General features: G+C 33.2%; 1 protein-coding gene and 1 pseudogene across 1 annotated transcript; one reads left to right on the forward strand and one right to left on the reverse strand.

The window, feature by feature from the left end:
* Nucleotides 1–2,404: 2,404 nt before the first annotated feature.
* Nucleotides 2,405–4,499, reverse strand: LOC108336128 (pentatricopeptide repeat-containing protein At5g44230-like; annotated as a pseudogene).
* Nucleotides 4,500–7,329: 2,830 nt separating this feature from the next.
* LOC108321716 (probable CoA ligase CCL12) lies at nucleotides 7,330–15,141 on the forward strand. Its single transcript, XM_017553559.2, has 14 exons — nucleotides 7,330–7,894; nucleotides 7,967–8,096; nucleotides 8,179–8,438; nucleotides 8,719–8,920; nucleotides 9,787–9,827; nucleotides 10,891–11,025; nucleotides 11,192–11,265; nucleotides 11,348–11,568; nucleotides 12,450–12,544; nucleotides 12,615–12,831; nucleotides 13,052–13,177; nucleotides 13,609–13,707; nucleotides 14,408–14,614; nucleotides 14,741–15,141. Exons 1-14 carry the CDS (start codon nucleotides 7,602–7,604, stop codon nucleotides 14,852–14,854), a joined length of 2,214 nt encoding a protein of 737 aa, XP_017409048.1. The 5' UTR covers nucleotides 7,330–7,601; the 3' UTR covers nucleotides 14,855–15,141.

Below are 15,141 nucleotides of genomic sequence, written 5' to 3' on the forward strand. Positions count from 1 at the left end.
TTTTATTTTATTTTATTTTTACAATAAAATTTATATTCATCTGTATATTATAATTTAATTTTATGTACAGTTGATGTGAGATTTTCCTACTCTCTTCCTTACATTAATATCAATATTATTCTTGATAATTTTTAACATAATTAATGTATAAAAGGAAACACAAAAATAGGTTTAGTATATTTCAAAAATGAAAAAGGTATATTATGAAAATTAACTTTAAAAAATTCCATTAAAACGATATTTTAAAACTTATATAATCAATTTGAATCATGATTTTGCTAGAAAGAGAAACCATAATCTTTAATCTTAACAAGCTACATAAAAAAGTATAACCATTTGTATCATACATCCTTCCTAGAGAAGATGTCAAGTTCAGTGACACTTTTTCAAAAGCAACCGACAAGTGTTTTGTAATTAAATGTAAATAAAATGTGTGATATGATTGAATCAATTTTATATTTTCTCCAAAACTAATATTAAAAAAACATGACTTAATTATATACGAGCACGCAGCTTATTTTAGGCTTTTTTTTACACTTTATTTGGAATACAAGTAAAAAGTGGGGATTTGAAAATAGAGAAAATAAATAGGAATGGAATAAAGAAGGCAAGCTGATTGAATTTGAAAAAATAAATAGAAAAATACAAGTAATCTGATTAATAATAAAATTGAAATAATTTAAATAATTATCAAAAACTCTGAATTCTTTAATGTAAATGTAATCACAACAAATTTTATATATAAACAATCTTTAATGTAAATGTATTCACAATAAATTATACTATAAACAATACTCTAAGGAACTTCAAACAATAATTATTTATCTGATGCTTAATTTTCTTCTTATTAGTTAATGTATTATTAATTAATATATAGAAAAGAAATAATACCATTAAAGCATGAATTTAATTTTTTATCTAATTCAAATTTTTAAAATAATAAATATATAAGTTTTATATTTTATACTGTGTTTGAATTTTTCATTTCTATTTAATATGAAATTTAGAATCAAATTTACATTTCTTTTAATACTTTCATCTTGTTTTCATTGCAATCTCAATATGAGATGCCTTAACAAAGATGAGTTTCATCTGTCCATTTGTTTTCTTATGTCAAGAAGCAAACAATCCGTAACAGATTGTCTAGAAAAAAACATTCAAATTTTAACACTTTTTTTTCTTATTTCTTTCCTGAAATGACTGTGTAATGCAAATTAGGCACTATTATTTAAAAATAAATACATAACTCTCTATGTCCACCCTTAATAAATATAGGAGAAAATGAAAAGCAATTAAAGTTGAAGTTCCTTTTGGAGGAGGAGAAAGGGTGTATTCCCTTTTGGCAGGGGAGAAGGGGTATCTTCATAAGACAAGTAACAAAATTGAGTTTATTCTTAACATATATGAGTTAAATTAAATTAAAAACAAGATTATAACTCAGTTCTCACCTACTAATATGTTTAACATTAATTAGCATGCATAACAACATGGAAAGTTTAACTCTATACAATATAAATAATCTAAATTGCACATTGAAATTAAAGTTAGACTTCTGTTGTTGTATTTAGTGCATTTCTCTTCTCTTCCACCACTGCATCCTGTTGGGATACAGAGGCTGTTTTCAAATCATTCATGCAATCACAGTGGTGGTGAAAGGTTAATAAAAGATGCTTTATTAAAACAAAAAAGTTAATTACAATTTTTTATTTTATTTTACTTTATGTAAAAATATCTTGACATTCAATTAAAAACATACAGATTAAAGTATTGTATGTCCTTTAAATAATGAAAAACAACGAAATTAAGAAAACAACATTTCATGTGTATTTCTTTCTGCAAGAAATCAAATAGTACTGTAGTTATTAAAATAAAACAAAAAGGTTGTATTGTATATGCATAAGTTACTAGATAATTCTAATAATTTGTTCAACTATATTTGAGTGTTCGTACATGACTAAGATAAAAAAAAAATATTTATTTTTTAAAACAATTTATAACCACAAACAACAACTGAATTATAAATCTAATATTTCTAGTAAATTTCTATTTCACACGTTTTAATAAGCAAAATAAAAAAGAAAATAGTAGAAAGGAAACCCATAATAATTGCTATAGTTTTATGACTTATTTGTCTTAGATTTTAACCACCACAAACAATCCTGTGTACAAAATTTTCAAGAGGCAAGAGCTTCTAGTAAATTGTAAAAAATGAAAACAAAAAAATCTACCTGGTATCACTGAACATACATTTGCTCTGAGAATGGCTTTTAAAATGTGAAGCCATTTTTGTAATGTACCTTTTTGGGTGATAAAGACAGAGAAGTATATGGATTATTTTATTATTTTAAAAGTAATATAGATTTTTATTTTATTATTTTAAACTGTCCATAAGTTGAAAATAATCTTGAATTCAAGTTCAGGATTCATTTCAACAGAAAATTATGTAAAAGAAAGAATGGGAGCAATCATCATGTCATTATTCATGGCATATTGATATCTTTATAGTTACACAGAAGACAATTGTATAAAGGGAATAGTAAACTCGTTTGCCACATTCTAACAAAATCTATCAGCCTAGTGAATGTACTCAGCCCACCTGATGGTCTTGTAGTGATCCTCTTGGGCCTAGCTCCATTTATTGAGTTCGGCAGGACAGTGTGCTAAGAAGCAAAAGTCAAGAACAAAACCACACACAGACAGACACATGTTAGTTCTTCTAACACCGATGCGTTGAACCGCATATGGCACTAGCCTCTGTCACCAAAAATTTCTACAAGAGCAGGCCCCATTAAAGAAGTGGTGGAATCTCGTGTTATCCCTCACAACAATTTTTCTTCCAGTAAGTCTTGATACTCCACACATTACAATATGAAAATCCTTACATATGCTAAGGTTCTTCATAATTTTTATGGTGGAACCGGCATCAGTACTCAGCAATCCAAATGACAAAGCTAGTTTTTCGCTGTGAGACATTAGTAACAGCCTTTTTTCATCATCATACAGCACCGAACTTAGGTTTGGCTGATATCCAATACCCTTTAGTCGTTCCAAAAGTTCATTTAATTCCTTCTTTATCTCATTAATTTGTGGATGTTTCACGTCACCAGCAGCGAACCTGTGAATCATTCCATTTTTTGCTTCAACCCAGCTTCATCCTGGATCTTTTTTCAAATTTTACTCTCTGATCCATTTCCTGACCCTAGACACATCATCCCATCTTCCAAAAGATGCATAGGTATTAGAAAGCAACAAATATTTTCCCATGTTATCAGGTTCAAGCTCAAATAAATGTTTGAAAGCAATTTCCGCAGCATCAGGATTCCCATGAACGTACGATGCTCCAAGAAGCGCCCCCCACACAGCTCCATCAGACTTCATAGACATTGTCTCAACAAGCGGTATTACCTTTTCCAAGTATCCAGCTCGACCAAGAAGATCCGCCATGCAAGCATAAAGCTGAGGGGTTGGAGCAACACCATAATACTTTTCCATGGTAGCAAAGAGCTGCTGCCCTAGGTCTACCAAGCCAGCATGACTGCACGCAGTAAGCACCCTTACAAGAGTAACACAGTTTGGTTTCACATCGGTCTCTAACATGTCATAAAACAACTTAATCGCTGCATGAACTTGACCATGTATAGCAAAACCCACAATCAATCATAGAACTGTAACAAAACACATTTCTCTCCCTCATTCCTTTAAAGATATTATATGCCTCCTCCACATTACCACATTTTGAGTACATGTCTATCAAGGCTGACTCCACAAGTACACTACTTCCATCCCCAAATCTAGAACTGTCAGTAATGTTCCTTATCTACTTAGCATAAACAACGCACCCAATTGAGCACAAGCAGATATAACACCAACCAAGATAACTTCATCAATCTCGACACCCTAATCTATCAACCGGAAAAACCTCCACCGCATTTTCGGGCAAGGCATTCTGTGCATACCCGGTAACCATGGAGTCCAAGCAACCATATCCTTCACAGGCAACCCATCAAACAAGTCATCTGCCGCCTTCATATAGTCCCTCCTCGCGTAAGCAACAATCAACCCAAAAAACGACATCCCGTTCAGGCATTTCATCGAACACCTTGCGCGCGCATCGAACCCACCAATCAAGAGTGTCTGGGCGTGAAGCTGCGCTACCAAACCGATGTCTCGAGTGGCACCGGAAGCAAGCGGAAAAGAGAGCGACGAAGGTAAACGAGAGGGGAGTGATGCGTCGTTTGCGGAGCAGAAGAGGCGAAGGGCTTGGGAGAGGGGTCCTCGGACGGCGTAGGCGCGAATGAGAGCGGTCCAGAGAAAGGAGTTTGGGGTGTGGACCAAACAGGAGCCTACCCAGCTTCATGTAATACAGGTGTTTTACATACTCCAAAAAAAGACAAGGCCATACGAACAAATGAGCTATAGAAATTGCTACGACCAACTTTGTTGTGAACTGAAAAACAGAAGGACAAAGTGGGTACAGTATTAGCACTTCTCAGTATCATTTCGGTACAAAAATTATGTCAGTTCAGCATATCTCGACAACACCAGTTGTACGAACTCTTGCATACAAAACATCTTCCTGTAGTTGTTAAATCGAGTGAGAAATACGTTAAGTTTAACCATGAAAAGCAAGTTTATTAAAATAAGTTGAATGGTATTTATGGGAAGCTCATAATAAGCTATTTCCATAAGTCCAAATAAGCTCCTCTAAATTCTGCATAATGTATGAGTACATTAAAGGAGCTTGATTAACGCATCTTCTTGGTTACAGAAATATGGGCCTAGTCTGCATCAAAAGACGACGTGATGCTGAAGAAAATGCTTATGATAATATATGATTGTTAGATTATTGATATTCACTTATTTGTTTGTAATACGCAGATAAAACTTTTGTTTCGAACTGGCTTCGACGATGCTGAGCTAAAACTTTTCATCCAATTATTCTTTCCTTTTCTTTTTTTAATTAAGTTCCATAAACCTGAAACAAATAATCTTCTTAAGCATTTCAGCTACCACCACATGCAACTCAGTCTGAAGCAAATTGTGAAAATTTGTGTAAATCCTCCTTGTTTTATTGAAAGTAATTTGTATTTAGATAAAAATGGAAAAATATTATCGATGTTATATTTTTTTAAGTTTTGATGTACTTTACTTAAAAACATTATATCATATAATTTCATATGAGTAGTAATAAAGTTTAATGCATAATTTTAATTATTCTTAAGCTGTCACTTAATTAAGATATTTTATTTTTAAATGTTACCTATTTATATTATGTAATTTATAATATGTAAATGGTTTTGTTCTACTTTCATTTTTTTATTAATTTCATTTTCTTATAATTAATCATTGAAATATTGGGTTCTTTTATCACTTTATAATTTTTATGTGTATATTGTAAAAGTCTTGAACCCCATCCTATTATTCTATTTTGGTTTTTGAAATGAAAGTATAAGAACTGAACAGGGATCCACTCTTTCTTTGACGAATGCAAGTGGATCCCCCTTGAGTTCTTAAGAATTCTACTTTTTTTTCATATAAATGTGTTAAAATGTGTGTTGTTAAAATATAAACAATCATACTCGGATTGTTTACACTAATCCTAATTATTAGTCTATAAATAAAAATGAAGAAAAAAAAATATAAAGGAAAAAAAAATAGTAAAAGTATGTTCTTAAAAAATCTATTTTTTATACAAAAATATAAAATAATCAAATTTACTGTAACTTAACAATACAATGTTAAAGTTACAATTAATATTAACCATTTTTTACTTAAGTTAATTATCCGTGTCAAATAGAATAAATCAATAAAATTCATTAAAATAATATATAATAACAAACACTTCAATTGGAAATAGATTACAATTTTATAATATGTACACTGATAATTAAGAGATAACATAGGATGGTCATGATAAAAAATTTCAAAATTCATTATAAATTTAATTTAGAAGCAATAAAATAGATTTTAGGAGGCACTAAATTTAGATTTTTGAATCTAGATCGAATTCAATATTATAGTTAGATTAAATCTAGCGAAATTGATGTATTATACTTAATTATTAAGTTTATCAAACATGGAATGAATCGACTTAACTGAACCTAGACTTGGGTTGACTTACGTTTAGTTTATTTAGCTCGACCTGAGTTTAGGTTACATCATCTCTCAACATCGATTAGGATTGACTTCACTTAACTTAGGCTCGAACTAAAATCACTTGACCTATGTCCATGCTGACTTGGCTTCAGCTAGATCTAGACCAACTTGATCGGGGATCGTGTTGATTAGACTTGAACCTGACCCGTGCTTACTTTGCTTTACCTAGGTCTAGGCCAATTTGGCTTGACTTGACTCGTCCTCAGATCATGTTGACTCAACTAAAACCTGGGCTCGGAATGACTAGGCTAGACTCTAGATTCAGGCTGACTTGGTTTCACCCTTCGACTCAAACTATTTAGTTTCAAATTTCAACTTGAGTTAACTAATCTCAACCTTCAACTTGGGTTGACTTGTTTTGACCTCTAATTAGAGTCGTCTTGTAACGATTTTTGGCATAGGCCAATTTGGCTAGACCTCTAACCCATGTCGTCTGGGTTAGACCTTCAGTTCGAGCAGGCTCAGCTAGATATCCAACTCGAGCCAACTTAACTCCATCTCTTACCCGACCTACCTCGGCTCAGCCTTTGACTCAGGCCAACTTGGTTTGACCTTCAGTTTGAGACGACGCAACTCATGCTCCAACCTAAAATGACTTAGTCCAACCTTTTACATAGATCAACTTAGCTTGATATTTAACTCAAGTCAATTCGACTCGACCTTTGAGTCAAATAAATTTAGCTTTTTTTCAACTAAATTAACTTAACTTAAACCTTCACCTTGAATCAACTTGAATTACCTTCAGCCAAGTCTGCTCAACTTAATTGTTTTATCATTTTAAGTCAACTTAGTTACTCCTTGATTTTAGATTTTCAAAATAATAAAAAAAATAATCCAATATAAATTTGATTTAAATCTATTTAAGAAAATTGGACTTAAAATCCCGTAACTAGGAAAATGACTATTAAGTCCCTATGAGGTCTCCAAGATGGAAACCTTAGTCTCATACCTAACAAATATTTGACACGAGGATTGAAGCAAATTGAAATTTATGCTCAAAATATAATATTTTTATTTGAATAAAAAGCATTTTCTAATATATATTATATGTTAGTTATGTAATTTTAATATTTATAATATATATTGAGTCAGTCAGTTTAATTAATAATTCTGTACTTATTTACCTAGCACGAGTACATCTACACGTTAACTCACTCTGTGGTAGGTATAATAAACAGATCACGTGGTTAAGTAAAGTTGGTGCCTGCCTCATCCCAATTTTAATTTTTCTCCCACAAAAACATAACCATTCACCACCACCAATCAACTCAAAAAAGAAAAGCTTTCTCAGGGAGATGCTGTGAAGGTGGTGGAAGCTTAATAATACAGAGTTTGAAGTGTTTGGTGGTGTGAAGATACCGCATGATCCACTTGGATCACCTCAACCTCAAGAACTCAACAACCCCTCTGCAACTTTTCATTCAACTTCCACTTTTCAAACAGAGATGGTGAAGAGTGTGAGGGAATTGGAAGTGGAAGACTTGCTGAATGCAGGGTTGACAGTAGCAGAAGCCAATCAACTCTACCGTCTTTTGAGGGATATTCTGTCTCAGTGTCTCTCCGACACCGACACCGACAACGACAACCAACCCTCACTCATATGGCGCCACCTTGTCACTCGAAAACTGCTGAAACCATCCTTTCCACACTCATTGCATCATCTTCTCTATCACTCTGTTTATCACTCTGCCTTCCACACTCAACATGCTTCCCTCCCACTCTATTGGTTTCCTTCCCTGTAAGTCTTTCTCTTCTTATCTATCACTCTTACCACACTACAATCTCCACTCACTTCTCTTCTTCTTTTCAGGGACAACTCCAAACGCACCAACCTTGGCCGTTTCATGGAAACTCACGCCCCTCAACTTTTAGGACCTTCCTACAAAGACCCTATTTCCAGTTATCGCCTCTTTCACAACTTTTCTGTTCAACACCCTCAGGCAAACAACCCAACACCTCTTTTTCTATTCAGACATCACATCTCTTCTTTTCTTTCTTTCTTAATTCTCATTGTCAATGCAGCTCTACTGGTCCCTTCTTCTCAAGGAGCTTTCTCTCTCCTTTGTTGAACCTCCCAAGTCTATTTTAGATACTTCTGACCCTTCTAGACATGGAGGCACCTGGCTTCCCGGTTCTGTCCTCAACATTGCTGATTGCTGCCTGCAACCCAGTTCTCATCCCTACAAACCAGATGACAGTTTAGCCATCGTTTGGAGAGATGAAGCTTTTCATGATTCCGAGGTTAACCGTATCACGCTTAAACAGCTCCGACAACAAGTAATGTAAGCCTTTTCAGCTCACAGTCTTGCGTTTGGACCAAATTTGTGTTGCTCATCATCATACCTGTGCCACTTTGGTTGATTCAATAATTTTATGTGTTTTTCAATCTCATCGCTGCTTTGATTTTCTTGTTGATTCGGGATTAATTTGTGTATCATTATGCTTTATTTTATTTTTCTTCCGTTCTTTTTGTTCCTGTATCTCACTTTTAAGATTTTGATCTTTCTCCCTTCTGTTTTATTCTTTAAGTAATTTTCATAGTTTTTGCTGTGTTTTTTCCAGGATGGTAGCTAAAGCAATAGATGCCACATTCTCAAAGGGAGATGCAATAGCAATTGACATGCAAATGACAGCAAATGCCGTAATAATCTATTTAGCCATTGTCCTAGCAGGATGCGCTGTAGTCTCAATAGCTGATAGTTTTGCACCAAAAGAGATTGCAACTCGCCTTCGTGTTTCCAAAGCAAAGGGTATCTTCACACAGGTGATGTTTCAATTATAAAGTTACTGTTGATTGAAATGAGAGTATTCAATATTTGGAATTGTCTCTATTCTTTCTCACTTACGGATTTGTGCAAATTAGAATGAGTGAGGCAATGGTAACATTACCAAATCTTTATATGTTAGAGAATAAAAGCTGTCCTTTCGAGTCCCCTTGGAAGCTTAACCTGCTATTATTAGTCATTTCTTGAAGGCTTCAAAGTTTCAAACCAAATTTGTTAATGCCTGGAACTGCACGTAAATATTATCTTTAGAAAATGCATCTGTGTTGTTAAAATCTTATATTGAATTTTTCGTTGAGTAACCGATATTCAATAAGTATTACATATTCTTTTATAAATCGAGACTGTTCTTGAATAATAAATTGCTGAAGTTTCCATACACCAAACAAATCGAAGGCTAATAATTTGCATATATCAGAAGCTTTGAATTTATAGGCATTGGATTGGATAAGATACAAGCACTCATACAATCAACTTTTGATAGATACCTATCACTACAGCCTATGTGAACAAGGATAAATTAAAGGGAAAGGTAATGGCTTAACAATTGATATGAAAAAGAGAAGTGAGAGAAAAGTGTATATGCATGGGGGATTTTTATTATTCTGTTAGTGCTAGGAAACTGGCAAAGGGGAGAGGAAGAGGGAGCATTGAAGAAGGTATGAAATCTGTTAAAAGCAGGATAGAGTTCAGTGGAAAGAGTGAAACTTGGAGGAGGCTAGTCCGTTGATGTTCTAGCCTATTTCCTGTAATGTTGTGTTTCTTATTTCGTTTTTTACAATCTCTGGTTGAATTCCCATTATTTGTAACATATTAACATTGTTACTCAACTTTATTTTGTTCTCAGGATTTCATCGCCAGAGGTGGCAGGAAATTCCCTTTATACAGGTAAATACATGTTGTCATTATACCGATAGCTTCAATAGTGGGTTCTTTCCTTGGTCTTAAAGCAATAGTGAATGATTTCAAAGCTTAAATTCTTTAATAGTTGATAACATATAACCTGTGGAGATAAAACTTTGGGATTCCAAGCAGAAAAAAATTTGTTCTTCACATGATGATAGGATAATTTCATGCTAACAAATTAGACTATTTCTACTAATCCATATTTCAGCAAGAATATGAATGACAGAAGACATGACTACAATGACTGCTAGATCACTCCAATTATTGAAGACTTGCATAATAGAACTCAGTAAACTGGTATCTATATGTGTTTTCAGAACCCTGTTTTCTTTTTCTCATTTCTTCTTCACTTATTTTTTGGTATATGTCATTGGCACAAGTAGTATCAGAAATGAATGGTTTCCCCAATGAATTTCTTTTTCAGTTATAAAGGCAAAATTCAAATGAATCTAAGTTTTAATAATTCTTCTTCACATCTCCTATTCAGCAAATGCTAACTCAAGATTTTCACATAAATACTTTTTACTCCTTCCGTTCTTGGCGAATCTGTAGTATTACATCTAATATCTTCCAAATCCTTCTTGAATTAGTTCAACATGTTGCAACATGTTCTCTGATAGTTGTTGTTGTCCTGGTGCTAGTTTAAATCACTAAATTATATCTAAAGGACCTCTTTATTGGTAACAAAATTAGTTAGCTCACTAGAGTGAAATGTGCCAAAGATAGAAGTCAAATCTCCCTTCACTTAGTTCGTATTAACATATGGAATATAATTTTATCGACCAGCATTTTAAAAATAAATAATTTCCTCACTATGTTAAAAAATGTTTAGAAATGAAAGTATTACTGCTGCTCTTGGGGCGGCAAAGTTTGCATTCTACATGCTTATTTTCTGACTTATACTGATTCCAATGATCCTTCTCAGTTTACCTTGCTGTCCTAACCTTGTAGGCAGTGTTCTAGTTTGAATGTCTGTTAAATAGATTTATGGCAATTCTTTAAGGACAAACCACTGGAAACCTCATTCTGATATTTCCTCATGCAGTTGGGTCATTGAGGCAGCTGCATGTAAAGTTATTGTGCTACCTGTGCTGGGTGATGATGTAGGAGTTCAATTAAGAGAACAAGATTTATCATGGAAAGGTTTTATCTCTTCTGCAAATCAGACTAGGAACTCCAGGTAATCCAAACTTCAATTTGTTCATTGAACAATATCAGAATCTAAGCATATGATCATTCTTTTAACCAAAATTATCACTTCTAAAGGAGAGTGAGAAAGAGAGATGGAGAAGATGCATTTTTTTTTTCATGAGCTTTGTCTAACCTTAACATTTAACTCTTGGCAGGTCAGATTATTATTCTCCAAGCTATCAATCAGTTGATTCTGTCACTAATATACTATTCTCTTCTGGAACCACGGGTAAAGATTCTCCCTTAGAGTGTATCAGATAGATAGTACTACCGTTATAGTAATTTTGTGGTTGTATTTTGACTTTCATCAGGGGACCCAAAAGCTATTCCTTGGACTCAACTTGCACCAATACGAAGTGCTGCTGATGGATGGGCTGCCATTGATGTTCAAGCTGGAGATGTCTACTGTTGGCCTACAAATTTAGGATGGGTTATGGGACCAACAGTATTGTATCAATGTTTTCTACTTGGTGCAACTTTGGCTTTGTACCATGGATCTCCTCAAGGCCGTAATTTTGGAAAATTTGTTCAGGTAAATCCCCCAAATCAAACCTTTTATCTTATAAAGTTTAATTTAACATTTTTTATAGTAGTAATTATTATTTGGATTAAATATGTTTTTAGTTCCTAAACTTTGACACAAAATTTGAATTCGTTCTTGTTCAATACTTTGATACATTTTAGTTCCTAAACTTTAGAAATAAACAGATATAGTCTTTTTCATTCCATTATGTTAAAAAAATGTTACATGTCAAATCCGTTTTCCAGCTAATATTCCCGTTTTCCAGCTGACAATGAAGCGGGACAATATCAAACAGTGTAAACAACTCATGCTAGCATGAAATGCGTTTGACATGTAAAAAAAATTAACCTAATTGGGTTAAAATGACTATATCCATTTATTTTTAAAGTTTGAGAATAAAAACGTATCAAAGTTTTGGATAAAGACGAATTCTAATTTTGTTTCAAAATTTAGGGACTAAAAATGTATTTAACCCTTATTATTTTAATAACCTTAAAGGTTGTGACAGTAAACAAAGTTGTCATCCTTCCTCATGGTTCCGCCCTGTGTCAAGGTACAAGTGGGAAGCAACGTATGTTACTAGCATGTTTTACAGTGAATCAACTAACAAATGGATCTGATTGAGTGCTAGGTGAAATCTATACTAATTAAGTAAAGAAAGGAAAATTACCTTTGTTCAGATGGAAAGATTCTCACTGTTAGAATTTAGCTCAACTAAAAAACGGAGTTGGATAAAATCAGAACATGGCTTAGGTCAAATAATAGTACAACAATGAAAGTGAAAGTGTCATCATAATTGCAACGGTAGATTCTGCATTGTATTCTGCTTCAATAGAATGTGATATATTACGTCAAAGAACAGCCTTATTTATTAAACTACAATCGTCCAGGATGCAGGTGTTACCATTTTGGGAACCGTTCCAAGCTTAGTAAAAACTTGGAAGAATACAAAGTGTATGGAGGGCTTGGATTGGACAAAGATAAAGTAATATCTCTCACTAGTGTAATAATCAAGTTTTACTAAGAAAAATGAACTGAACTATGGTTCTGTGCAGAACATTTTGCTCCACTGGAGAAACATCAAATGTTGATGATGATCTATGGCTTTCTTCAAAAGCTTATTACAGCCCAATTGTTGAATTGTGTGGAGGCACTGAGCTTGCGTCTAGCTATATTGCAGGAAGTCCCCTCCAACCTCAAGCTTTTGGAGCATTTAGCACAGCATCAATGACAACTGGTTTTGTCATTTTTGACGAAAATGGAGTTCCATATGTAAGAAAATTTACTGGATTGTTTAAGTTCCATATCTGGGTGAAACTTTGTTGCCTGCACATTTCTCTCTTCAATTCTTTTGAAATTCCATATTCCTCTCAATTAGGCTTGTTGCCTTTTCACTAAACAGATGTCCAAACATAATAGCAAACCTGTCTATGGCTTAGACAAATTACATTTTTGGTTTTCTAATATTTGATCTCTTTGACTAATATGACAGCCAGATGATGTTGCTTGTGTTGGGGAAGTGGGCTTATTTCCCCTCTCTCTGGGAGCATCTGACAGAATTCTTAATGCTGATCACGAGAAGGTTTACTTTAAGGGAATGCCCATTTATAAAGGAAAGGTATGTTGAAAGTTTCACGTAATTTGAAATAAGGTCAATTTAAAATATATAAATAGATGTAAACCTCATTTTACAAATCAATTTTCTAAAGTTGAGTTAGATTTAAAATCCACCTTTCAACAAAGTATTTCATGTGTGAAGGATTTCATCATATACCATTTTTTCTCTGAACCGCAAATAAAAACTAGTGAAGAGTGAAAATATAGAAATATCTTGCATTCTGTATTTCGGATGTTCAATAGTTGGTGGCCCAATGCCCATGAAAGCTTTTGATGTCCAAAAATATTGTAGATCAGTAAACCCCCATTAAGTATTTTCAAATAACCCCTTTTTTTGTGAACTACATAATAATACAAAAAATTATATTTCTAATTTTATCTTATTCTATTTTTATGGTATTGATGGACATATCGTTGTAAATTTATTAACAGGTTCTTAGGAGACATGGAGATATAATTAGGAGAACAGTTGATGGATATATTGTTGTACAAGGGAGGGCTGATGACACCATGAATCTTGGTGGAATAAAGGTACTGTTACATGGAGAAAGCTGAATTAGAAATTAATCAGCAATTTCAATGATTCTGATCTGATAGTAGTCACAGATATCAACCAGGGAAGCAATAGAAGAATACATCTCGTAAAACCTAAGAAAAAATGGAAGAGTGTAGGAAACAAAAGAGCATTTTTCATTCCTGGAAGTGTGATATCTGATAAACTTTCCATTTGCGAAAGGATGCAACAAAACAATAAAAAGTGATAAACCATAAATCTGTTACCCTTGATAATGTACTACAATCCATAGAACTCAATAATCCATTCCAGCAAATATAAAACATTTTGTAAAGAAGAAAATTTGACAATAATCCGATAGCCAGGAGAACAGTAGATTTAACAAACATCAAATTTCGTTAGGATAAATACTAAACCATAGTTCTAATATTATATTAAGAAGTGAATATATATATATATATATATATATATATATATATATATATATATTCTAAATTAATATTATCTTTAATCGATATGAGACTTTAAATACTTTTCATTCTTATACATATGGTGTGAGACTTTTATCATAGTTTTGATGTGCACGATGTACATTACTTAGTTATAATGTGACACCTCTCTTTGGAATATAGATATACCAAATTCTTAAACTTGCATGATTATTGCTATTTTCTATTCTTGGAGTCACTGTTCTTTTAACTTGAAATTTACATGCAGACAAGTTCTGTAGAAATTGAGCGTGTCTGTGATGGGGCTGATGAATGCATTTTGGAGACAGCTGCAGTAGGTGTGGCATCTACAAATGGAGGCCCAGAACAGCTTGTTATATTTGTTGTTTTAAAGAAAGGATACAATTCCACTGCAGAAACTCTGAAGATGAAATTCACTAAAGCTATTCAAAGCAACCTTAACCCTTTGTTTAAGGTCTGACACCTTGTTGGTTACAAACAATTGTGAATTGATTGTGGTTTAGTAATCTGAAAACTAGCCTGAATTGGGGTCATAAAGTTAACTGATTTAGCATACACAAACTTTTTCATTACATTACAGGTAACTCTAGTTAAAATTGTGCCAGAGTTTCCTCGAACATCTTCCAACAAGATTCTGAGGAGAGTACTGAGGGATCAAATGAAGCATGAGCTATCAGTTCAGAGCAGACTTTAGTGAACCGATTTTCTCAGAAGACCAGAACAGACACCAACCTTCATGATAGACAATCCTCGGAATTGGAAGCATGAAGAAATCACTTTAATATAGCGTAGACGAAGAAAATAAGTACCAGTGGTTGGTAAAAATATGAAAGGTATATGAATATAGATATTTTATACAACCATTCAATAAGTAAATATGGTAGTAGAATTACAACCATTCGATGCTGTGTACGCAATTCACCTTTATATGATAAAATAAAGTCTCTGATTAAGATACATGACTTTACCATCTTGAAATAA

The sequence above is a fragment of the Vigna angularis genome, chromosome 1, assembly GCF_016808095.1.
Source record: "Vigna angularis cultivar LongXiaoDou No.4 chromosome 1, ASM1680809v1, whole genome shotgun sequence".
NCBI classification, from domain to species: Eukaryota; Viridiplantae; Streptophyta; class Magnoliopsida; order Fabales; family Fabaceae; genus Vigna; species Vigna angularis.

Coding starts and splice junctions, on each gene's coding strand:
- LOC108321716 (XM_017553559.2), top strand. CDS start 7,602: ATGGTGAAGAGTGTGAGGGAATTGGAAGTGGAAGACTTGCTGAATGCA. Junction 7,895..7,966: donor CTCTATTGGTTTCCTTCCCT/GTAAGTCTTTCT, acceptor TCTTCTTTTCAG/GGACAACTCCAAACGCACCA. Junction 12,832..13,051: donor ACGAAAATGGAGTTCCATAT/GTAAGAAAATTT, acceptor CTAATATGACAG/CCAGATGATGTTGCTTGTGT.